At 33.5% G+C, this 26,060-nt stretch overlaps 2 protein-coding genes across 3 annotated transcripts; one reads left to right on the plus strand and one right to left on the minus strand.

The window, feature by feature from the left end:
- Positions 1-12,014: 12,014 nt before the first annotated feature.
- On the plus strand, positions 12,015-25,330 carry LOC124835424 (transcription initiation factor TFIID subunit 5-like). 2 transcript variants are annotated; one of them, XM_047310348.2, is made up of 19 exons: positions 12,015-12,247; positions 13,505-13,586; positions 13,680-13,758; positions 13,904-14,001; positions 14,098-14,154; positions 15,072-15,159; positions 15,245-15,354; positions 20,415-20,522; positions 20,727-20,878; positions 21,093-21,203; positions 21,289-21,358; positions 21,464-21,503; positions 22,517-22,681; positions 22,935-23,011; positions 23,712-23,828; positions 24,295-24,560; positions 24,684-24,779; positions 24,861-24,936; positions 25,031-25,330. In XM_047310348.2, exons 1-19 carry the CDS (start codon positions 12,117-12,119, stop codon positions 25,085-25,087), a joined length of 1,980 nt encoding a protein of 659 aa, XP_047166304.1. In that variant the 5' UTR covers positions 12,015-12,116; the 3' UTR covers positions 25,088-25,330. The 2 variants fall into 2 exon arrangements, with proteins under 2 accessions (XP_047166304.1, XP_047166305.1); XM_047310349.2 differs by having other exon boundaries at positions 24,864-24,936.
- LOC124835425 (uncharacterized) lies at positions 15,832-17,191 on the minus strand. Its single transcript, XM_047310350.2, has one exon. It carries the CDS (start codon positions 17,079-17,081, stop codon positions 16,149-16,151), a length of 933 nt encoding a protein of 310 aa, XP_047166306.1. The 5' UTR covers positions 17,082-17,191; the 3' UTR covers positions 15,832-16,148.
- Positions 25,331-26,060: the final 730 nt, after the last annotated feature.

Below are 26,060 nucleotides of genomic sequence, written 5' to 3' on the forward strand. Positions count from 1 at the left end.
TTTAATTCGGTATAATATAGAATTAATTAGGATAGTTTGATACAATTTCCTAGATTTAGAATTCAATGTTATAATTATAAAAGAAATGAAATATAGGTGAAAAGTGACATAAATATCCAAATTATTGATCAAGAAATTAAAGATGACTAACTTTTTTAGTATATTTGCGCCTTGAAAATTTTTGTTTTTAAGGATATCTATGTATGTTCTGTGGTTTTGACAAAAGATTAATATTATAACTATACTTATCATAGTTCAATGAATTCAGGAGTTTCAAATGTTTTTTTATGTAAATGTGTTTGTTTGCAAAGATGTACTCTTTATAAGTATTTGTGGAAATTGATTTGCGAGATAAATGATGTTCATTTTCAGGTATTTGGATGCAAGGCGATGATTTGTAGAATGACTAAAATTATTAATTTTTGTATCTTTGCTTGGATTGGAAGAGATTTTATATGAAATTTCAAATTTGTCCTCATAAATTATCATTGAACATGGAGACTAAGAGGGATGAAGACATTGAACATGAAGGTTACATGGAAAGAGAGGTTGAAGAGGAAGGTGGAACCAATTCCACTTGCACTTGGAATCGATTCCAACGACATTGTATCCAATTCCAAGCACTTATATCCGATTCTAAGCCACACATATTCGGTTTCAACATTTCATATTCGATTTCAACATTTGGTGTTTAGTTTCAACAATTCCAAACTGCATTGTTTTGTTTCTTGTTGGATATATATATATATATATATATATATATATATATATATATATATATATATATATATATATAGTTTCTGTTGTAAAGTTCATTCATGCTTCTTAATAATAATAATAACTATTATAATAATAATTATTATTATAATAATAATAGTAATATTAATCCTAAAAAATATTGTTTTAATTATTTCATTTAAAAAATAGTTTTTAATTTTTTTCCTCTTTATAATAATTTTTACAGTTAAATATATTATTAAAAATTATCATTTAATATTATTTTTACCACTAAAAATAGTTTGATAATATTTCACTTTTACCAATTAAACCATTTTTATATGTCACGTTAATCAAATCTTACACTAAATTTTATAAACTTTATTTCAAAATTCACTTTTCACTCAACTCCAAATCCCTATAAAAAAACAACAATTAACTTATTCTCAAATCTCCTCCCATCCATCCACCTCTCAAATCCATCAATTTCATTTCTCCAAATTCATCTTTCAATGGAAACACAACTTTAAGGAAAAGATGATTACTTTTTAATTCTTTTTTTTTTCTCATTCTTTCTCATTTTGTTTATAAGGATTGGGGTCCTATTATTTCTTTTCAATATATTTGTTATTGTTGAGAAAAAAAAAGTAATTAATAAAAAATTTATGAAAATGGAGGAAAAGAGTATGAAAACTTTAAATAATAAAAAGGTGTTTATGAAAATTGTTATTGATATATAGTGATATTTGCTTTGTGATTTTAAATTTACAAGGCAATGTCTTTTAGTTTGGTGGGGTCCTTACTTTGTCACCTTTATCAGTGCCTCTTGTTCAAATGGTGATGGTCCACAAAATGACCATGTAAATGGTTTTAGGTCAAATTCGTTTCAAGGCACTTTATATAATTTTCAGCACCACGAGCCCCACGATACTCATAATGCCACCTTTTTTTTTTTGCTATAAGTTTTTGGATGATTCTTAGGTGTGTAACGTGAAAGATAAAGCTTTGAATAGTTTTGTAACCATTCTTTGAAAGAATGAACACTTACGTTCCCATCTTAAAATTGAATTCATAGAAAACACCTAAATATGTATTCATACGTTACCTATATTGGTGAAAAAGGTTGTATGTTTGGTTGGTTATGAGTTATCATCACCAAGTGATTTTCCAAGTTCGAAGCTTTTGAGTTTCTTTAATGCACGGAGGAAGTTGCATAAGAGAAAAATATTTAATCAAAAAGAGGAGCATTTTAATTAATAGGTAATAAAACTATTAGGTTCATATTGAGTCTAATTATTATATTATTAGAAATGAGAAAGTTCATCATTATATAAAATTAAAAATTCATAAATTTATTATTTTTATAAAAGATTATCTCAATATCTTATATAAATTGAGTTTAAGTCTCGTTATCTATTTCCGACTTATAAGAATACAATACAATTTATATTATTATCTTAAAACTAAGATTCTCAATTTTTTTAAGTCATTTAAAAAAAGTTCACATTCATATATTTGTGTAGAAAAATGTTTTTTTCAAGTTAAATCTTTTTTATTTATAATTTTAAAATAAAAATTAAAATAACTTCATTTACCTTAATATTCTTATATTATAAGGAATATTAAGTATTTAAAAGGAGGTATTATCCAGTCAAAAACCTAACCATATTAAACCCTAATTCCATAGAAAGTTGACATACATGTCTTAAAATAAGGGTGGATAAACAAGAAGATTTTATCTTTAACTTTCAAAGATTTTAGCTTTATAATAAGAGGAAGCTTCTTAAAATGAAATTAGCCAACTGATTTTTCTGAAACCGAGAAAAAAAAAAAGAAAAAGAAAGAATAAACAATAAGACCAAAGAATAACCAGGTTCACTCTCTAAGCATTTCCTTTTAGTTGAGCCAAATCAAGCCCATCATCGTACTAAGCCCATCTATTTCCACAGACCAATTAATACAAGGTCTTGTTTTCTCTGCACCCCATTAATACTAACTACAGCCCCATATGAACAAACAAAAGGACTAAAATATCCTCTCTGACTACGCCATGCCACCCTGCCACCACCGTTGTTGCACCGTCATTACTGCATTTCAGTTCTCCATTGAAATCTTTTTGTGAAAGTAAATTAGAACTCATTTTAGAAAGAAAAAAAAAACTCAATCTAAAAAATCTCATTTTGGAAAATTTGTTCTGAAAGCTATCATTTATCTCCGGAAAGCTTGTTTCAGAAGATTTTCTTTTTTTTTCTAGAAAGATCAAAGCTTGTTCCCAAAAGATTATTTTCGAAAGCTCATTTTTGAGGAATTATATATTTGGAAAATTTGTTTTAGAATTTATTTCAAATTTAGAAATTTTGTTTTGGAAATTTTATTCTTCTTTTTTCGGAGATCTTGTTCCAAAAATCCTACTTTAGAAATTTTGGAAAGTTTATTCTGGAATCTGAAAGTCACTTTATGAAAGATAAAATGAAAATTGTAGAATAGATACCCAACATATTGATACCGTATTATAATTAATATATTAATAGATACTATTCCAAATATATTAGTACCTAATTATTTCTTGCAATGTGACGACGAAATATATAATTTGTATAGATCTCTCTATTTTTCAATTCAATATGATTCATTCCTTTATGAAACTATTTACTCGATTGCAGATATATAATTTATTTTGAAAATTTTTATTATCTAATTCTTTCAGATATAAATATATCTTATTCAAAATATAAATTTGTATCAGTATCTCAATTTTAATTCTAAAAAAAAAATATTACCATCTGAAAAAATAGGAAAAAATAAAGTTTTTGTCTACATAAATGCATTAAGAAATGTCAAATTATCAAACCTTTTAACAAGAGAGTATTTTTCTTTTCAACTCTTTCAAAATAGAATATATTCCAAACATAATAATGGTTCCTTACCTAAATTCTATATTCATAATATATAGTGGTATCATGGTTCCTTACCTAAATTCCATATTGATGATAAATAATTGATTTAGTATAACAAATATTAGTATATTTATTATAATACAACAAGAAAAAGATTATAATCTTAATGCAAAAAAAAAAAATTAATTCTATACGTTTGCACTCCCTTAATAGTTAAAGTAATTAAACACCTAACTAATCTGTAGTAATTTTCATCCATATTTATTAAAAAATAAACCTTTGAAAAAATTCCTTATTATTAGTAGAATTCAAATAAAATTGATAGAATAAAAAATTTTGTACTATAAAATTGCAATTTGCTTTTTTATTATATTAAAAATTAAATAGATGAATACTTATTAAACCAAGTATTTATTCTCTTAAAATTGGGCATAAAAAAGAAAAACCTTAACATAATATCCCCTAATTTGCACATACAAATAATCACAATAAAATTTAACATTTATTTACAAAATCATAAAAAATGCAAAATATATGAACAAATATAGGTTAAGAAAAACAAACTCGAAGTTAGATTCTAACTTGTTTGACCAGTTTAAGTTTAATTTGGTTTTGCAAGTTTCTTGGTCTGTATATTGGATTTAATTTATTTTCCGTTCATATATGTATTTATGTTCATATATTTATATTCTGTTTTTATATTTATATTCCATTTTTATATTGTTTTAAACAATTATATATATCAATTGTACTCTCTCCTTATATGATGGAATAATATACACAATTTTCATCCTTTCTTTTCTCGTAACATGGTATCAGAGCCATGATTAGAGCCTATCCTAGCGATTTCTAAGTGGGCACTTTTGTTTCTATTCCACCCGCTATCGGGCCGCTATCGGACCACCCAATTTCTACTATCACGTACGAGATGTATACCTCGGCGTGAAGGGGGTGTGTTGGAAGTCTCACATCGATTAGAAATAAGGCCAATTCATAGTTTATAAGGGTGCAAACCTCACCTTACAAGCTGGTTTTGTGGGGTTGAGTTAGGCTTAAAGTCCACTTCTAACATAGTATCAGAAGAAAATTAATTCTTGCTCACGTTCTTTCGCAACCAATTCTATTACTGCCAAGATCTTCATCTTCTACCTTTTGTTCTTGGCCTTCCTAATTTTTCTTCTCCTTCTATGACTATTCCCTCTGTAACTCTCGCATCGTTATGTTTTATGTTTTGACTTTGCTTTCTAGGGTTTTCAATGAGAAACAATTGGGTGCTTTAATCACTCGTAGCCCTGGATTGATTTTTGAGGAATCTGGAGAAGTTTATGGAGATTCGGGTTGTGAAATTTTTTGTCCAATTTAAGGTTGTGAAATTCAATGGCCTCTACAGTTGTTCCTTCTTCTACTAATTCTCAGGCGCAACCACATTCCTCAACTCTGGGACTTTCTCAAGAGCAAATTCATGATCTATTGGCACTTCTTCCTCAATCTAATCCCACAGTCACACATTATATTGATCTAGTGAGTTCTCATAATGTTTCCACTTCTTCTTAGGATCAAGGTAATATCTATTCCCAATGGATTCTAGACACAGGTGCTACGGATCATATATCCAGTTCTTTGTCTCATTTTATTTCTTATCATAAAATCTCACCAATTACAGTATCACTACCCAACAAGAACTCTTCATTTGCTCATTATTCTGGCACAGTTTCTCTTAGCCCACACCTTACTTTACATAATGTCTTGTTTGTTCCTAATTTTTCAGTCAATATTATTTAAGTCACAAAGTTAACTAAGTCTCTATCTTGTAAAATTACCATTTCTGAATTTTCATGTGAAATAGAGGACAAGTCAACCCTACAGATGATTGAGAAAGCTGAAGAAAGAGATGGCTTGTATATCATGATAGTTCCTGCATCCACACCCCTTGGTTCACCAGCTTCTATTACTCCTGAGAATTACATTGCTTGTTCTACAATAAGACCTAACTCTATAGATATTTGGCACTCTAGACTAGGGCATCCTTCTTCTTCTTGTTATATCAAATTACGCACCATGTATGCCACTTTACCTGATACAAAATACACTCATTGTGATACTTGTCACTATTCTAAGCAAAGGAAATTGCCTTTTCAATTAAGTACTATTGTTTCAAAAGCTTCTTTTGATTTAATTCATGTTGATATTTGGGGGCCCTATTCTACTTCTTCTGTTGATGGTTTCAAATATTTCTTAACTATAGTGGATGATATGTCTAGACACACATGGATTAAATTGATGGTAAGTAAGTCAGATACAAGATCACAACTTATTGGCTTTGTTTCTTATATCAAAACACAATTTGGCATTGATGTAAAAGATGTTAGATCAGATAACGGTAATGAGTTTGCAATGACATATTTTTATAGACAAAAAGGGATACAACATCAATTATCTTGTGTTGAAACACCTCAACAAAATGGAGTTGTTGAGCGAAAACATCAACACATTCTCAATGTTGCTATATCTTTAATGTTTCAATCTCATTTGCCCATAACTTTCTGGTCTTTTGCTGTTCGTTATGCTGTGCAACTCATTAATATTTTACCTTCCAAATTTTTGGCATATTTTTCTCCATCTCAGCTGTTACACAATGTTAAACCTGACATTACTTACTTACGAGTTTTTGGCTCAGTTTGTTATGCTTCAACTCTTCAAGCTCATAGAACAAAATTTCAACCTCGTGCAAGAAAATGTGTTTTACTTGGTTTTAAAAAAGGAGTGAAGGGATACCTTTTGTTAGATTTAAACTCTAGGGAAATTTTTCTATCAAGAAATGTAGTATTTTATAAAAACATATTTCCTTTTGTTACTAGTGACAAGCACTCACCTATTGATACACAAAATTCCTTGGATTTTGTCACCAAAATCATTTCCTCTCCATCACCTATTTTCTCAGAAGTTACTGATCAAACTCTCTTTACCACCTACATCTCCCCCTTCTATTATTCCAGACCCTATTATTTTTCTTCTCAACCTGTTTCTGTTGAACCTGCCACTGCTACTCCACAAAGGAAATCAATCAGGCCAAAACATAAACCATCTTATCTGCAGGACTATCATTGCAACATGTTATCTACTTCTTCCGCCACTCAGTCATCCACATGTACCTTATATCCTATCTCTTCATATCTCTCTTATGATGCATTATCATCTCTTCATAAATCATATGTCCTTAATCTTTCCCAAGTTAGTGAACCTAAAACATATAACCAAGCCATCAAACATGATTGTTGGAGAAATGCCATGGATCAAGAAATTGCAGCTTTAGAAAATTCCAAAACTTGGGCTTTGACTAATCTACCTTATGGAAAGCAACCTATCGGATGTAAGTGGGTATACAAAATAAAGAAGCATGTTGATGGGAGTATTGAACGATACAAGGCAAGGTTAGTAGCCAAAGGCTACACACAACAAGAAGGCTTAGATTACTTTGAGACTTTTTCACCTGTTGTCAAACTCACAACAGTAAGATTGGTTCTGGCTTTAGCAGCCTCTAAACATTGGTATTTACATCAACTAGATGTAAATAATGCTTTTTTACATGGGGATCTAGATGAAGAAGTATACATGTCTCTTCCTCTTGGCTACAAAACAGAAAAACCAGGGCAAGTTTGCAAGTTGTTGAAGTCTTTATAGGGACTCAAGCAGGCATCTAGACAATGGAATTACAAGTTGACAACTACTTTACTTTTTTTGGGCAACATACAATCAAAATCAGATTATTCACTTTTTTGTCAAAAGTGATTCTGCTCATATCACCATCTTACTTGTTTATGTAGATGATATAGTCTTGGCAGGTGATGACATCCAGGAAATCCAAAATGTGAAGGCTCTATTGAATGCAAAGTTCAAGATTAAAGACCTAGGCCAACTCAAGTATTTTTTGGGCTTAGAAATTGCAAGATCTCAATAGGGCATTAATTTGTCACAAAGGAAGTATGCTCTAGAGTTACTAGAAGATGCAGGATTGTTGGGATGTCAACCTGTTTCTACTCCCATACAACCAAGCACAATATTTTCCAAGACAGAAGGGAAACCCTATTCAGATGTGCATGCCTATAGAAGCCTTCTTGGCAGGTTATTATATCTAACCAACACAAGACCATATTTATGTTTTGTTGTTAGTACTCTCAGTCAATTTCTTTCTAATCCTTTGGAAGATCACTATGCAGCAGCAATAAGGATCCTGAGATATATCAAGAACAATCCAGGACAAGGATTATTCTTTTCCTCCAACACAAAACATGTTCTCAAGGCTTTTAGTGATTCTGATTGGGCTGCTTGCCCTGACACTAGAAGGTCTGTGACTGGTTTTAATGTGTTATATGGTGCATCTTAATCAGCTGGAAATCCAAGAAGTAAGGTACTATATCTAGATCATCAACCGAAGTAGAATATAGAGCCTTAGCTTCCACAACATGTGAAATTCAATGGCTTTTGTATTTGCTCCATGATTTGAAACAACCTCTACCACAACCAGTTCCTCTGTTTTGTGACAATCAATATGCTATACAAATTGCACAGAATCCAGCCATGCATGATAGGACAAAACATATTGAAATTGATTGTCATCTCATAAGTGATAAAGTTCAAGCTGGTGTAATTGAGCTCCTGTCCATTTTTACTTCAGCCCAACTTGCAGACATTCATACTAAAGCTTTGCATCCAACACAATTTCAATCTTTGTTGTCCAAGCTGAGTAGCTTGAGGGAGATATTGGATTTAATTATTTTCCGTTCATATCTGTGCATTTATGTTCATATATTTATATTCTGTTTTTATATTTATATTTCATTTTTATATTGTTTTAAACAGTTATATATATTAATTGTACTCTCTCGTTATATGATGGAATAATATACACAATTTTCATCCTTTATTTTCTCGTAACACTATATCCTTCAACATATAAATTTCATTGCATCAGTTTCTAATTTTGTGTTTATTTCTAATTTCACATTAAAGGGAAATGAAGATATTTATAACCATGATTTAATTTATGTATAAGGGATACAAGAGAAAAGATGAGATATGTTAATTTAGTTTTAATTTAAGGACTAAAATTGTGTGTTAAGAAAGGGATACAAGAGAAAAAAAGAAAGACTGATATTTTAATTTATTTTAAGGATTAAAATGGTTGTCTTCAGAATCTAAAAACTTGAGACTACATTTTATTTTACATAAAAATGAAAAAAAAATATTTATAAATCTTTTATTATTTTGAGATTTTTGGATTGAATGTTTGTTCAATTTGATATGGAAGTTTGAGTCCGTAAAATCATAAAAGGATAATTATTTTCCTAATGACCATACGAGTATGTAGGTAAAAAACAAATTCAAAGATTAGAAGAGGAATAATGTACAAATGAGATATCCTCCTAAACCACTATAGGTATCTTGCAACACAAGCAGATGGAGATGAGGTTGGTACGACATGAGTTATAACATGGTCTACATAGCATAACCAAGTACCATCAATGGTTATTGTGTTTGCCTCTGTAATAGTTTGTGGTGATCGTGGGATCAGTTGCTCAAAATCAAACTGTTTCAATACACGTTTAGGAAAATGTTGGTGAAGCATCTAACTAAGTTTGATCCATTTAGAATACATATAAATCACCATAAATGGACGAGTACCCCTATGTGACTCGTATAGGCACAAGATGACCCCATCGTATGCCATTCCATCCAAATATGACATGTCCTCAAGTAGACTCCAAGCCCGATTCCCTTTCACCCACCGTGTCATACAAGGATTGTTCTCATCGTAGGTGGGCATCACATGCCTCCTACCCATCCCAGGGAACTGCTCATAAATCCAATTCTGCAAAAACATTAATTAAAGTGTGTTATACATTCCAAAAATATATGAAATCAAAATGTAAGAGAAATGTTTACCTGAAAAAGAGTAGAATATTTAACATTTTTTTTTGTCTCAACAAAATTGGCATCCTGAGCTGCTATGGACAAGTGCAACAACGCCCCAAGCATATATGTCACAGGTGTGTAAGTATCTAAATAGCATCAGGTATGATACACATATAAGGGTGACACTTTTATTCGTGACAATAATGCATCCAATAAGATGCAACAAGTATGCCCGTGTCGTGCACTCCTAGTGTTGTTGCTCACAACACTCATGATAGACATCCCTCAACCAGCTCAGCCTAACTTTGGGACCACGTGCCAGTGTCATCTTAGCTTTAGCCCTAGCACGATTCACGTCCAAAAGGTCGACAATCACAGACCAAACTTCTTCAAATTCAAACGGCTCGATCTCACAAAATTGCCTTATAATAAGTATGTGAATTAGCTACAACACGTCATCTAGTATGATGGTCATCTCATCCACCGAGAGATGAAAACTATTGGTCTTAAAATGTCATCTCTCAACAAACGTCAATATCAATCCTTTGTCGATGTAATCGTACAAAATATTTACTAGAGACATTAGATCAAAATTCATCATAAAAGGTTTAATTATGATATAAGCCAAATTTATTTATTTTTTCCTATGGGAGATCCTTCCTCGATCCTACACAATAATAACATATAAAAAAAATAATTCAAACTACACATTACCAATTAAAATTCAAGTTTCGTACTTGTCCGACCTTGTCACAAATCATATGCAATATGCTGAGTGTAATTAGTCAGTAATGATGTGTCCTATGGACCTCCTGAAAGTTCACCTACTTCTTCTTCCTGTTGATCGACATGCTCATTCTCAACAACATGCTCTTACTGCTCTTTAGTAACATCATGTTCCTCATGAACATCAACATCAACTTCTTCAGTCCGTCCTCACGAGCTGATGTTGTAGGTCTTCTTCTTGTTTCACCTCGTGCTGAACTCTTATCACGATAAGTAGATACACCTCTTGTTCTAGCCATATCTGTGATCACCAAAATATACAAACAATAAAAAACAACAACAAAATATAAAATAAAAATTAGAGCACATACATTCAAAATTAAAAAGCAAAAAAAAAATTCAAAAAAAGACATTCAAAATTTAAATTTAAAAAAAAAATAGATTTCAAAAATTGTCAAAGCTTAAACAAATTTCGAAATCCAACAGAAACTTAACTATTTCGTAATTCATTTAAGCCTTCACTAACTTTCAAAATTTGGTTAAAGCTTTGTTTTTGTTTTCCATCACCCACAAACCACCAACATACATATCTCCTATTCTCTAGCCATTTATAGTGTTGAATTCAAATCAATATCACACATCTCAATCGCAAAATGAAATTCAAATCTATTGCTTTCCTATTGATGCAATGAGAACAAAGAATGATGTGCATTTAGTAAGGAAATAGAAGGATGAATGTCCAAACCTTCCTAAATCCGGCAATACACTGGCAACACACCAAAATATGGAAAAAACAAAATATAGAAGGAGCAGAAGAGAGAATGAGAGAAAACAAAACAAAGGAGAAGAGTCAAAATAATGGATGCAACAATGCAAGGATTAAGGGGGAAGAAAGGATGAGGATTATGGGCGCAAAAAATGGATACAACTAGGAGAACAACAAATTCAAATTTAAAAGAGTAAAGACAAGTAAAAATCAAATTTTATTTATTTTCAATAAACTCGTACCAAATTATATTAATTAATATTTGAGACACAAAATTAACCAAATTTGTATGTTAAAAAATATAGGTTTTTAAAGTTAAATATATTTTTTATTTTTAAACATTATATTTTTTTTCGTCTAAAATTAAATTATAAACTATTCCATCTTTTTGAATTTATAAAAGTTACATAATCTTAAAAAGTTATATAGGGAAGTTATATTATAACTTTTTTAACATGATAAATACTTCACTAGATATATTTCATGTAAAGTTCAACAACAAAATAACTTATAATTAGTATAAACACATATGTGCGTTTTTTTATTCAAGTAAAAATTTATTAAATTATAAAATAAATTTTATAAAAATAAATAATTTATATATATTTTTATTATGAAATAGTTTTTTGTTATAAATAATTATTTGAATTAAAAATAAATAATTATTAAAAAGTAAAATAATAAAAAAAATATTTTAATTTTTAAAATAATTAAATTTGATTTACAAAATGAAAATAAAAATGTAATTATTTCAATTTAAAATAAAAGTTAGTTAAAGTATAAAATTAAAAAAAAAGTTTGTACATAACAAAAAATCTCTTCTAAATAGATACAGACAGATCTAATTTAGAAAAATAAAATATTTGTATGGAAATAAATAAATATTTAATTTTTTTACTATCCTAATATCAATATTCTAAATCTTGAACCCATTATTTTTCCAAATAATTATAATCTTATATAATATCATATAAAGAAAATGGGGAACCAATATTTTTGAGTGAAGTCTATCGGGCTGGACTGATTTTCAGCAGAGTGAGGGAGAGAAAGAGGGAAATAGTGACGCAGAAGAACACAGTTTGATTTGCGGTGTGCACATGGACGAAGATCAAATAGAAGGTTGTGTGAGTGGGTACCTAAAGCAGAAAGGGTTTGCGCAAAACGATGACCAACTTCAACTTTCCAAAGCCAATTCCTCTCTTCAACCCGACACTCTCAATCGCTCTCAGTATTCACTCTCTCTATCTCTTTTCGTTTCAATTTTCGTTTTCAATTTATATCAAATTATAGTACTTCAACACCTTTGAGTCGCTAGGTATCTTGATTCAGAGTTTAAAGTAGTCTCACTCCTGAAAGGTGTCAATAATCAAAGCATTTACAAATTACTTTGATAATATGTATAGATAGATATAGGTAAATGGTTTGATTATTGACACGTTTCAGATTAAGGTTGAGTATACTCACTGCTTAAATCTTGCTGAGGTATGTTATGGGATGACTGAGAGATGTCTTTGTCCTTCAAGCATGTGCTTAGGAGTTTGATTTCTAGGCCTGTCTGAACAGAAAAAGAATTGTTAGGACTTTTGGGTTTTTCCAGGGGAGATTTGATACTAATGATTGGGAGATTATCTTTTTATCCTAAAGACAATAAGTTTGTGTCATTCTTATGTTATATTGCTCAGTTTGTTTATTTTTTACTGAATGTAGGACTTCTAGTACACTTGAATTTTTATACGCAAGACTTTTAATGCACTTGAGTTTTTAACAAGGGTAGATAAACTGAATATAGGATTTCTAATGCACTTAAATTTTAACAAGGAGAGATAAACTGAATGTAGGACTTCTAATGCACTTGAGTTTTTATAGATAGCAGTATCTTGAGTGATTAGTCTTCAACTATTGGGAAGGAATACTCCGCATTCACTGAAAAAAAACACAATTTTCAATTGTAAATTTTAGTTTTAAAATTTTAAATGTATAGAGTTATCGTTCCACGTTGTTACACATTGCTAATTCCTTTGGCCGTAAGCAGTTTTTCCTGTGCTCTTCAATGTCAATTTAGAGGGTGAGCTTCAATTAAAAGGATAGGTGTGTATTTTTACTTTTGTGAATGAGACAGAAAAAAGTAAATTCGTTAGGATTTTACAATATTTTATTTTTTTCAGGGAGGAAATATAGTATTTTGAACTAATGAAGAGGATCAAACGACAGTTACTTTACTTGGCCTATTTAAAGTGTGTTTTTAAGCTACAAATGTTATCTGTTCTTGACTTTTTTAGCATCTCACAAGAAAACTATTCCACAAATATGATTTCAAATTCTATTGCTATCCTTTATAAACAGTATCAAGTATGTAGGCTGAAGTGGAGGTTTATGTGTTTTCTTAGAATATAGTCATTAGTTTGCACGAATTCTATATTAGATTATACTTTCAACTCAAATATTTTCAGGATTATTTTTTGAATTGAAACCCTTTATTTTGCAGATTGGAGAGAGGTTCTGCTAGATACCACGACGGGTATGGCAGACTGAGATCATGGGCATATAGGTCACTTGAATCATACAAGGTAGCATGGCATTTGGTTACTGTCTTGTTTAAAGTTCATTCACGAAATTGCTATGTTTCAGTTTCTTACACATGGTTTGCCGTTTCTTTGCAGCATGAATTACTGCGTGTGCTTTATCCAGTATTTGTCCATTGCTTCATGGATCTTGTGGCAAAAGGGCATCTTCAGGAAGGTATGAAATATTTCTTCACACAGACATTTAACAATAATTATTAATATTACTTTTTATGGATTTTGAAGTTCCTAATGTGGCAATCAATGCATCATTTGTTTTATGCTTCTGTCACATGATTTATGATTCTGTCGGATATACTCAGCTTGGAACTTTTTCAATACCTTTCGTGAGGACCATGAAATGTTGCACTCACGAGACCTTCAGAAATTGGAACTAGTTCTTTCTCCTACTCATTTGGAGGTTAGTTGCTATCTGAAATTGATATCTTTTATATGTTTCTTGAAGTTATTAGACTGCTAGCACTATATATAATCATTCAATATTCTTTTTTCTCAGGAAATGGAATTCGCTCATTCCCTTAGGCAGAGTAAGTTCAACATAAAGATATGTCGGGTAATGCCTTTATTTACCTGGATTAGTTTGTTAATATTCTTTAGTTGAACTGTTTCTCAGTTACTCGTTTCAGTACTCATCAGATTAAGTATATTTTTCAGTTAGTTTCATAATCCATGAGAAGTTGGGCAGAACTTTTGTGCCCTTTTTGGGCCTTGTTTTTCTGTATTTGACTGTTCTCCTGTGATTTTATTTTCAATATACACACATATCCATAGATCTCCACACTGGTAAGATATTGTCCGTTTTGGGCTAAGATCTCACGGATTTGCTTTTAGTACCACTCCAAAAAGCCTCTTACCAAAGGAGGTATCTTATGTGTATATAAACCCATGCCTATTTCGTATTTTATCCGATGTGGGACTTTGTTTGTACCCAACATCCTCCCCTCAAACAAAGGGTTATGGTTCTTCTACCTCCCCTATAGCGGAAGTTTTTTGTTTTTTTTTTTCCGGTCACCAGACCTGAACCATGGGCTCTGATACCAGATGTTATGTAGGTTCAATATACACACATATCCATAGATCTCCACCCTGGTAAGATATTGTCCGTTTTGAGCTAAGACCTCATGGATTTGTTTTTGGTACACTCCAAAAGGCCTCTTACCAAAGGAGGTATCTTATGTGTATATAAACCCATGTCTATTTCGTATTTCATCCGATGTGAGACTTTGTTTGTACCCAACACTCCTGTGATTTTATTTTCTATTAATATTGGTGATGCTTTTCTCTTCGGAAAAATGCTTGGCTATTAGCATTTTGATTTGCAGCTTCTGAATAAAGAAAAGAACCATATACGTAAAAACGAGTTTTGGCTTTATTTATAGTTTTGCTAAGAATTTTCATCACTGAGGTCATTACGTTTACGTTCTCTATACATTTAAAAATCTGATGGTTAATGTGTTGGACGTCTGGCAGTATTCCTATGAGCTTCTATTGCAACATCTACATAGTATGCAATCCACCACAATAATTGGTATTATCAATGAGCATATTAGCTTCCAAGGTACTTTTCCTCGTTTTAAGTTGTGTGTTAATTCTGTTCATTTACTTTTCAGTTTTGCATAAATTTCATTCTTGTCACACTGCAGTTACAGCTGGGCAACCGAGCTCAATTTCTGATGACCCAGAAGCTGTTACCCTCAGTGGAAGCATCCAGGATGCAGTAAACCAGATAAATCAGAAAGAAATCCTTTGGGGGGTGAGTCCTTCAGTATATTCACAAAGCTAGACAATTTTATAAAATTATCTTCCTCTTTTTTGTTTCAATGCGTTCCAGTTTCTTAGTTTTGCAAGCTTTTGTTATAAAAAGTGTATTATAACAGCATCTATTATACCTAAACTTTCAAAGACTTAAAAATTGCTCACTTTTATCCATTTCACAATTGTAAACAATCAAATGAACTTTGACATCTGTTACATCCTTTGTCATAATTTCATCAGTGTACTTGGGTTCTGGAATACTAAGTTTTAATGAACAGACACTTTGATTGGGTCAGATTTAGAGTCATGACTTGTTTTCCAGAGTGGGAGCAATGACTCCAAAATTTGTAAAACTACACAATTTTTCTTTCCTTTCCTTTATTGTGATGTGTTGAAGGGGATTGAAGTAGCTGTTAGTTTCATTTAATAGTAAACAAAATTACTTGGTAAAAGCAAGGTCCTTTAGGTCGACTGACTTGTTTTTGAGTGATAGTTGATTATTGGATATGTACCCAATATGCTATTCAACCATGTAGAACTATCCATGCAGTGTAGGTGATAGGTTTCCGAAAGAGAAACCTAATCAAGAACGCTCCAAACACCACACGTAACAGGTACACAATAGAGAAAAAAAATTAAACTGAGTATTATTCACAAAAGAATGGTCTGTGCAACTACAGATACAAAGGGCTTAACCCCCTCCACATGACAAAGCCTGTCAACAATCTAACTACCAAAAGTCCCCCCTCCACTAAACAAACAACTATTTATACAACTCCTCTGCCTCCTATCCTACTCCCCTTTCCCATTATATCCACATATCCTATGTCCTAACATTACCCTCCTCTCCTTCAACAACCTTGTCCACAAGGTTGAACTCTGAACGCAGAATATTGATCCTGGATAGTCACCAGGTATAACTCCAATCCTCACAAACCCGAATTGTTGTTCTAGACGAATCCCAATGAATACCAGACTCAACATGTTAGCAAGCAAATGAATAATCCTAGCGTGTAACCAAATGCAAGTGACAAGTCTCCATCCTTGATGCCCGTTCTCAACATTATCCCACCGAAGGGCTCCCATCTTGGTCAATGTTGAAGAAGAAGGACCAAGCAACGGATTCTCCTGCCTAAGTTCGAAGGAGAACCTTCCAAGGAACTTGGCCACGCCGCCACCTTGGGGACCGAGGTTATTCTTGGGACAATTGTTGATGTACATGGAAATAACAAAAACAACAATATTAGCAACCACAAACATAGGAACCAACCATGATGTCCAATGGGTATCAGCTTCGTAAAGATTAGAAGACTCATGCGCATTGTAGTTTTCCTCTGTTCTGTTGTTCTTGGTTCTCCCATCGCCAGTCTCAAGATCTCCTCTGACCATAATTTTTTTCCTCTCGATCAAACCCGATTTCCAAGTCTCAAATTTTATTCTGTAAGGATGCTTTGTATCACGAGGTGGTGGCAGGCTTTCTCTCTCTTGAAACACCCCATAGTGCGCCTGCAACACTGTCTTTAATTCAGCTCGCTGTTCCCCTGTCAAATCCCCAGTCCACTCACCGCACCCCTCTTGCTCCACTAGGCCCAGATCCCACACTAGTACCCATGACTCAGCATCCACTAATTTCCACAAGGCCTTGGGTTCCACCAGCTGTCTGGAAAGCGCTGGATCACCCTTTACTATCACCTTCTTACCCTTCAACATATATTCCATGGACATCTCCCCCTAGTTGATCATAACCTTTCCAAGCTTCGCTAGCCATGCCACCCCCAAGATTACATCTACTCCCCCCAATTCGAACACGTACAATTCCTCCTCCACCGTGGCTTCCCCCAAATTTATTTGAATTTTTTCGCAACGTCCACGATATATCCTCTTGTGACCATCCCCAAGGCTCACCGTGTATGGGTTTGTATCAGTTACTGCTAACTTCAATTCCTCCACCACCCTCCGACTAATATAGTTATGGCTGGCTCCACTGTCTATGAGGACCACCACTCTTTTTTCTCCAATTCTCCCTGTTAATTTCATGGTTCTGGTTGGTGTTAACCCCTCTGCTGAGCAAGCAGATAGTTCCATGGGCTTCGCATCCTGGCTCACGTCTTCTGTCCCTTCGTCCTCCTCGTCTTCCGCCAAGAGCAGCACCCGCAAGCTCTTCTCCGAACAACGATGATCTGGTTCAAAAGGACCCCTGCACCGAAAACATCGACCTTCTTCCCGTCTTTTAACAAATTCTGGATAAGGTAAATTTCTTACCATTCTCCCCCGATTGTCGCCTCCTCCGACGGTTCCACCTTTCTCGTTATTCGCCGTCATCGAACCTTCTCTTCGGTTCGACCCACTCGCCTTCGTTCCTCCTGAACGGTTCGCTGGCTGTCGCTCGACCTCTCCTCGAACGATGGTTGTCGAGCCTTGCGTACCCACTGGGTTCACCTTTAAGCTGTTCCAACCTCCTCCCCGCGCTTTGGATATTGCGTCTTCCACGTCCCGCGCGATCCTCACTGCAACCTCCAATTCTTGAGGATCTTGAATGCGGACTTGCCCCTTAATTTCTTCCCGTAGCCCAGCCAGGAAAAACCCTAACGCAAGTTCCTCCGATAAGCCTTTGGTCTGACCCAATAATATCTCGAAGCTCCTGGTGAATTCCTCCACCGACCCTTCTTGTCGCAGCGTCGCCAGCTGCTTGTACACAGTTCCACGAAATCCCCCTCCAAAACGATTTATCAACGCCGCTTTTAAGCCAGACCAAGAACGGTTCTTGGCTTTGTCTTTCCAGATCTTAAACCAATAACTCGCACTACCTTCCATGCTGATGTAGGCGAGCTCTACCTTGTCTTCCTCCGCCACTTTCTGTATATCAAAGAAGCGTTCCGCTCTGTTGATCCAGCTGTGTGGTTCTTGCCCTTCAAACCCCGGTAGGTCTACTCTTTTTCTCCAATTCTGTTGTATCCCCCCATTATCACGTGTCTCGTGATTATCGTTCACCGAACTATTACCCCCTTCAGAGTTCCCATCATGATTATTAGTTCCTCCACCCATTAGCCTCATCAATTGTTGCATGTCGTGTCGTATCGCAGCGGTCTCCGCCTTGATCCCTTCCACCGTGATCTCAAGATTCTCCAATTGTCCCTCCGTCTGGCTCCATCACTATCTCACGCCCTTCTTAATCCGGCAGGTCGGACCAATTGATAGGTTTTCGAAAGAGAAACCTAATCAAGAACGATCCAAACACCACACGTAACAGGTACACAATAGAGAAAAAAGAATTAAACTGAGTATTATTCACAAAAGAATGGTCTGTGCAACTACAAAGGGCTTAACCCCCTCCACAGGACAAAGCCTGTCAACAATCTAACTGCCAAAAGTCCCCCCTCCACTAAACAAACAACTATTTATACAACTCCTCTTCCTCCTATCCTACTCCCCTTTCCCATTATATCCACATACCCTATGTCCTAACAGTAGGTATGCTTACAAAGGAATAAACACTAATTTATTTTAATTGAGATTTGTTAAGAACTGAATTTTAAGCCTAACTCAACTCCACAAAAACCGGCTTGTAAGATGTGGTTTGCACCCACTTATATACTATAAATTGACCTTATATCTAGTCGATTTGGGACTTCCAATACACTCCCCTCACGCCGAGATATATACATCTCGAGCGTGACACTACACATTAATGGGTGGTCTGACAGTGACCCAGTGGTCTGACAGTGACTCAATAGTGGGTGAAGTAATATGTCCACAAAAATATTGCTAGAATAGACTCTAACCTGACTCTGATACCATGTTAAGAAGTGGACTATAAGGCTAACTTAATCCTACAAAACCGGCTTGTAAGATGAAGTTTGCATCCACTTATATACTATAAATTAGTCTTATCTCTAGTCGATGTAGAACTTCCAACAAGATTCATTACATATGCTCATGAAACCTAGAGAACTAACCTTTATATTTATCATAATCTAACTACTTGGTAATGAGGAAACTAATCCTAGAGGATAACCTAAGACATAATAACATATTTTACATATTCTAAAAGTTATCATTCAGTTTATAGACTATGTATGTATATATGCATGTATATATGTGTGTCTTGTGAAAAAGTCAAACTGAGTACACTGGGAGGAAGAAAATAACACATTGTATTTATGGTCGCAGCCTACAATCATAATAGAGGCTCAAAAATAGGAATTGTATAGACATTAAGGAAAATAATATTACATCAAACATAAATCTAACACTCTCCCTTAAACTAGAGTACATAAGTTATATCTCCCAAGCTTGGACATATAAGTTGAATTTAAGGCCCTTTCTAAGACTTGGTCAAGACATGTGCAAGTTGATTGCTTGAGATGATAAATTTGGTAGAAAATTCCAAACACGAATAAAATGCTAGTTAATCTCTATATATGCTTACTTCGTTCATAGAACATTGGATTGAAGGAAACATGAAAAAACTGTTCGATTGTCAAAATACAACTTCAGATGTTGAATATCACAAATTTTAACACTTGAAGTTGTATAATCTAGGAATGACAATGCGGGATGGGTCATGTAGGCCAGCTTGCAAGAAACAGTGCGGGCCAGGCTGAGTATTTTGAGCTGCTGACATACTTAGATCGATCATCATTAGAAACTACATTGAGAATAACTCATTAATGAATGTGATAAAATATCTTGGCCCTAATGTGCATACAGTATGACTAGGACATGGAACATAAAATGGACTAAAGTAGGAGTCACAAAAGAACTACGAAATGTTTTCCTAATTGATACTTGATACAATGGATAATTTGGAGAGAGTTGACATCATTGTCACAAAATAAGGATTACCTAACTGAAATGTGCATAAGGATAGGAGAGTCCATCATTGAACAAGCATGAGTAGAGGTATTGTGTTGATAAAGCCTGTGTGACTCGCATCTAGTGCCAATCATCCACCCCAAACTCCAGTTTAAAAATGTTCTTCATTGGATTCTTTAATAGAAATATTTTTCTGATTTAAATAATTATGGTCTGATTTCAATCTCTATTATTTCCTCATAGATGTTTGAAGATTCTGTGGAAGACCACATAGATAAGGCTGGGGCCTTGCTTTCAGGCACAGAAAAGGGTGAAGGCGAAGGCAAAGAGGGAGACAATGATGAGAGTAAGGTACATCTGTTATTAAAATGCACCCCTGACTCTTTATTTTCATGAATGCTTTTACTGGATGATCTGATATACATTTCTCAGAAGTTATGCACTTGTAAAAAAGTTGAGCATGAGTTCCATTTGAATTCACTTTGATCACCTTAATACTGCAGATTCTTTGATTGTCAAGAAGTGTTAATTGTTTTTCACTTGTTTCTCTTTTAGAAAAGGTCAATTGATGTAGGAAAGCAAGGTAATTCAGTAAAAAAGGTAAAAAAGGACAAGGTCAGCAGTGCAACAGGGAAAAATGCTAAGCCAGAAGCTAACACTATATCTGCAGCACCTCGCATTAAACCAGAGATACCCTTGCCCACAGTGTATTCTCTCAAGTCTTTTTTCTGTATAATTGGCTTTACATATTCTGTGTTGGTTGTTGTTTAAACTAGAAGATCATCCTATCTATATATTTTATTACAGTGAGAACTGCTGAGTCAAAGTTTTGCTCTATTAAATAACATTGAAACCACAGAAAAACATTCATTAAAAATTTGTAGTTCTATTATGTTAAATGTTGTAATGTTATTCTTGCAGTTCAACTGATGTAGAACTGTCTATCCTAGACGATTTAAGGAATCGTGTACAATTGAGTAGTGTTGCTCTCCCTTCAGTGAACTTCTACACATTTGTAAATACACATAATGGGTAATCTTTTACACTTTAGCAGAACAAGTTTATTTATGTTTGGTTTTCTGTTGGGTAACACTTAAGTTTTTGCTCAACTACCCAGTTTAAGCTGTTCATCAATATCCCACGATGGGTCATTGATTGTTGGAGGATTTTCTGACTCTTCCCTAAAGGTTCTTTCTGTTCATCCTCCTCCTCTTTCCAACCTTTTTCCCTTAACAGCTTTATCATACAAGATAATGTGAACTTGGATTTATTATTGTGACTTGTGTCTGCAGGTCTGGGATATGGCAAAACTTGAGCAACAATCCACTGCTCGTAAGTTCGTTGCTTAAATCCTTTTGTTTAGACCAAGCTGAGTAAATTTGTTGCATACTTTGCTTTATAAACTTGAATATGACTATAAACAAGTTTCACTCACTACTATTAATTGAGTATGATGGTTATCTGTAATGTGCTCCAAGGTTCTAATATGACTTATCAAAAAACACACTTTTTTAAGTTTCTTATATGTATATGTATGTGTAAAAGTGTATGCAAAATATACAGTAGCATAGCTTCCTCATGGTGCATTTTCTTTTAGATTTTTTTATATTAAGAATTTGTAAGGGGTCAAAACTTGGTATAAAACGTGAAGTAAAACAGTGGATGCTCTATATTTTTCCCTGTAAGTAATTGGACATTTTCTATTAAAATGTTTGGGGGATTGATGAATCCTTTGGTTTTTTTTTTCTGGATTGTGCAGTGGATCTTAAATATCATTTAAGAGAGTGATGTTACTGTAATACACACACATGCATGCAACATATACAGTAGTAGCTTCCTTCATGGTGCGTTTTCTTTTAGATTTTTCCTTAAAAAGTTTTAGGGGAAAAAACTTTTGGCATGAGAATGTGATGTAAAAGAGTGTGGGTGCACTATTTGGCCCCGTAATATCTTTTTATTGGAAATGTTCTCTTGAAGTTTTAGGGGATTTATGTGATTACTCTGGGTCTTTTTTCTGGATTGTGTAGTGGATCTTAAATATTGCTTGAGTGATGCCACTGTAATTTGTATGCAATGAAATCCATCACTAATATGATTATAATCTTGATCAATCTTGTCCACCCACACATAAAACTGGCTTCTTGAACTCAAATATCATGTCTAATGTTAAAACATTGGGGTGTCTAAAAATATAACTGTTGTAGTTGAACGAAGTCTACACTGAGTTCCGGTTTAGCTAAATTTAAACTGATTGAGGCAATCTTTTAAGTCTTTAGGAATTCAATATGCTCAAATATGAGTTTATCTGTTTGCTTGCTATAATAGTTCAGTTTTTCTATCATCAGATTTTTCGCAGGGAGGGAATGACATGTCACAGAATGAACAAATTATTGGGCAAAATAGTGGGAGAAGACAGTATACATTGTATCAAGGTCACTCAGGTCCAGTCTATGCCGCCACTTTTAGTGCTGCCGGGGATTTTCTTCTTTCCTCTTCAGCAGACAAAACAGGTAAGTTAATTTGATCCCATTTGAGTGATCCATTGTTCTTTCAGAATTCTGTCTTCACCTTTGACAGTTTACTTTGTTGTTTCACATTCAAGTACGTGAAAATAGGGTATACTTGACAACTCCTAAAAGTAGTTTTTTATCAATTGACAATGTTAAATAGTTTACATTGGCAGTTTATAGAAATTAAGGTCTCTGTATATTTGTTGTATTTTTAATTCTGCAGTCTTATTTTGAACCATGAACGTTAATGCAGTTCGACTATGGAGTACAAAGCTTAATGCCAATCTTGTTTGTTACAAGGGTCACAATTACCCTATCTGGGATGTTCAGGTAAACTTTTATCATCTAAATCTTTCTAACTTCTATAAACTCGAGGGTAGAGAAATATTGAAACTGTGTTTCTCAAACAGTACGAGTACTTTATTTATATTGAGAAAAAGTAGTCAATACAATAATAGAGGAGATTTGATATTTTTTAATGATAAAGATATGATATGGGAATGACTTAAAACATCCTAATATATAACATTCTCGGTTATCTAGGCTCAACGCCTATAATTGTAATGGATGTCATGACATTGAACAACTCTCCATATACTCTAGGGATAATTAAATGTAATTGACGTGGGGCTGCCATATGATTTTTAGAGAAGTTGTATTGTTACAGAAAAATTATGTAACAACGAGAGATGAGAAAGAGAAGAGAGATACTGTGGGACGAGATGGTTGATGGGATGAAGAGAGAGAAAGTGAAAAAAAAATAATGTAAAAGATGTAATATTCTTAAAGTAATATGCAGTGTATTCTCTTCCAAATATACACCCTGCATCTTTGTTCAATACAAGTATGACCGTATCTTTGGGAATTCGTTCTCTCAAGTTTTATTTATGAAGCTTATGAAGATTTTCTTCCCTATCCAATGGATGTTTTGTGTCTCTTCTTTCCTTTTGTCTCACTCTATTTAATTTTGAGCCATTACTGTCTGCATTTACATTCTAGACTACTACATTATTTTTTTTTTCTGGTGCAGTTTAGTCCTGCAGGGCATTATTTTGCCAGCTGTTCACATGACAGAACTGCCAGGATTTGGTCTATGGACAGAACAAAACCTTTAAGAATAATGGCAGGACATTTGTCCGACGTTGATGTAAGTTCTTGCAGTTAATTTTATTCCAATTGTGCCTGTCCTAATTTTCTTCATATTTATATCATCCGCTAGTTGATTTCAATTTTTTTATTTACGCAATGATTGCTCCAGAAGTTCATACACGTACACAAGTTACTTCTGTTACCTTATGTTAATGTGCGACGCACTGCATTTTTAGAGTAACACACCTTATACTAAATTAATGTGCGACGCACTGCATTTTCCTTTACATTTAGCTCCTAGATATTTGAACCAATTGACAATCTTGCATTTATTTATTATTTTCTTTTATAGGGGAAGGGGTTCATGATTGTGCTGACTGTTTACTCATTCCCTTTCCCCTCTTTTGTCTGTAGATGGATTACTTTTTTCCTCAAAAAATCATGTTAAGTCACTTGAAGAATATTTTCAGTTATTGAATCCTTATTAATCATGCATTGTTTACCTGTTCTTCTATCTCGTTTAGTGTGTGCAGTGGCATCCCAACTGCAACTACATTGCTACTGGCTCCAGTGATAAAACAGTTCGACTGTGGGATGTACAGAGCGGGGAATGTGTTCGGGTTTTCATTGGTCATAGAAGTATGATTTTGTCTTTGGCAATGTCCCCTGATGGTCGCTACATGGCATCTGGTGATGAAGATGGCACAATCATGATGTGGGACCTCTCTAGTGGCTGTTGTGTCACACCTCTTGTCAGTCACACTTCATGTGTCTGGTCACTCGCTTTCAGGTGATCCCCACAAACATCCCCACTCAACATTTTTTCTTGATCATAGAAAGGAAATCAACAGGTATTTTAGGTTGCTATCAAAGTCTTAACATCGCTTCTGTTCTTTGTTGTTGGATGTGTCAGTTGTGAAGGTTCTCTTCTAGCATCTGGATCTGCTGATTGCACAGTCAAATTTTGGGATGTAACTACGGGTATAAAGGTTCCAAGGAATGAAGAAAAGTAAGTAGTTTATCTGACGAACCATCTCTTTAGGAATTTTCTTTTCTAATGGAAAAACTGAGCTCGTATTTTTCACATTAGTAGAAGTGGGAATGCTAACAGACTCAGATCATTAAAAAGCCTGCCAACCAAATCTGCTTCAGTTTACTCTCTCCAGGTACATTCACTAATTACCCATTCTTTGTTTCATTACCCATGGTTAGTCTTGATTCAACTTTATAAAGATTTAACTGTGTTGTGCTCCGGAGCAGTTTTCTCGCAGGAATCTTCTTTTTGCAGCAGGAGCTGTTGCAAAAAGTGGTTGTTAGTATGTCAACAAATTTTGAAGTGGCAGTTCTGACGTAACACCAAAAAAACCTAATGTTGTGTTGTACAATATTTTTTATTTGTAAATTTATTAGTAAATTGAACTGATATTATTCCCTCGGCAAGTTCTGATAATACAGGCTATTTGATAATTCCCCATTCATAAATGTATGATATATATTGTAAAATTATTCAGAGATAGGATGAATTACTCTTAATGCTCAATTTGCTGCTTTACATCCTCATATGTGACCTTGTTTAATATTTTGTTGATATTGCTGCCCCTAGCTTTGAATGCTGCTAGGTTCAAAACTAGATATTATTTTGCCGTGATTATTGAAGTAATGTTACCATTATAGCAACATGGAATGGTACCCCTTGTTTATGATTAGTGCTGTCACTAAAACTTGCGACAACGTGTGTTTGCATTCTGATCATGTTATTTTATTATTAAGTTAAAATTATTGTTTATATTAACTTTAGTTTTATATTATTAATAATTAAGCATAGATAAGTGATTTATTTAAACAATGCTATTTTTTTAGCATCTTTAATTTAACGGAAGAATATTTTCAAAATAGTAGAATCTTCTGGTGAAAAAGGTATTATAAAAAAAGTATTATATACACAAAAGAGTAATTTCGGACAAAGTATTATATACCAAAAATTTAACAGTTAAATAATGTCAACATAATGTGAAAAAATGTTCACAAAATTAGATTTGCACCAAACAATGCCATAGGATTTCTATCAATTTTTCTTCCGATTTGAAACTTAAACACATATTTCTTGTGCTGATCTCAACTACATTTTAGTTAAATTCACCACATTAGTTAGTCGTTTTTTTAAATATTTTCTGAATAAAATTTGGTACCACTAAACGGTATTAGTTTTTTTAATTAACGTGATTTTTCATATAGTGCGCATATATATATATATATATATATATATATATATATATATATATTACAAAAA

Source organism: Vigna umbellata, chromosome 1 (assembly GCF_029865625.1).
Source record: "Vigna umbellata cultivar VRB3 chromosome 1, Vumbellata_1.0, whole genome shotgun sequence".
Taxonomy (NCBI): domain Eukaryota; kingdom Viridiplantae; phylum Streptophyta; class Magnoliopsida; order Fabales; family Fabaceae; genus Vigna; species Vigna umbellata.

Coding starts and splice junctions, on each gene's coding strand:
- LOC124835424 (XM_047310348.2), top strand. CDS start 12,117: ATGGACGAAGATCAAATAGAAGGTTGTGTGAGTGGGTACCTAAAGCAG. Junction 12,248..13,504: donor GACACTCTCAATCGCTCTCA/GTATTCACTCTC, acceptor TTTATTTTGCAG/ATTGGAGAGAGGTTCTGCTA. Junction 24,780..24,860: donor GTTCCAAGGAATGAAGAAAA/GTAAGTAGTTTA, acceptor TTTTCACATTAG/TAGAAGTGGGAATGCTAACA.
- LOC124835425 (XM_047310350.2), bottom strand. CDS start 17,081: ATGTCCATGGAATATATGTTGAAGGGTAAGAAGGTGATAGTAAAGGGT.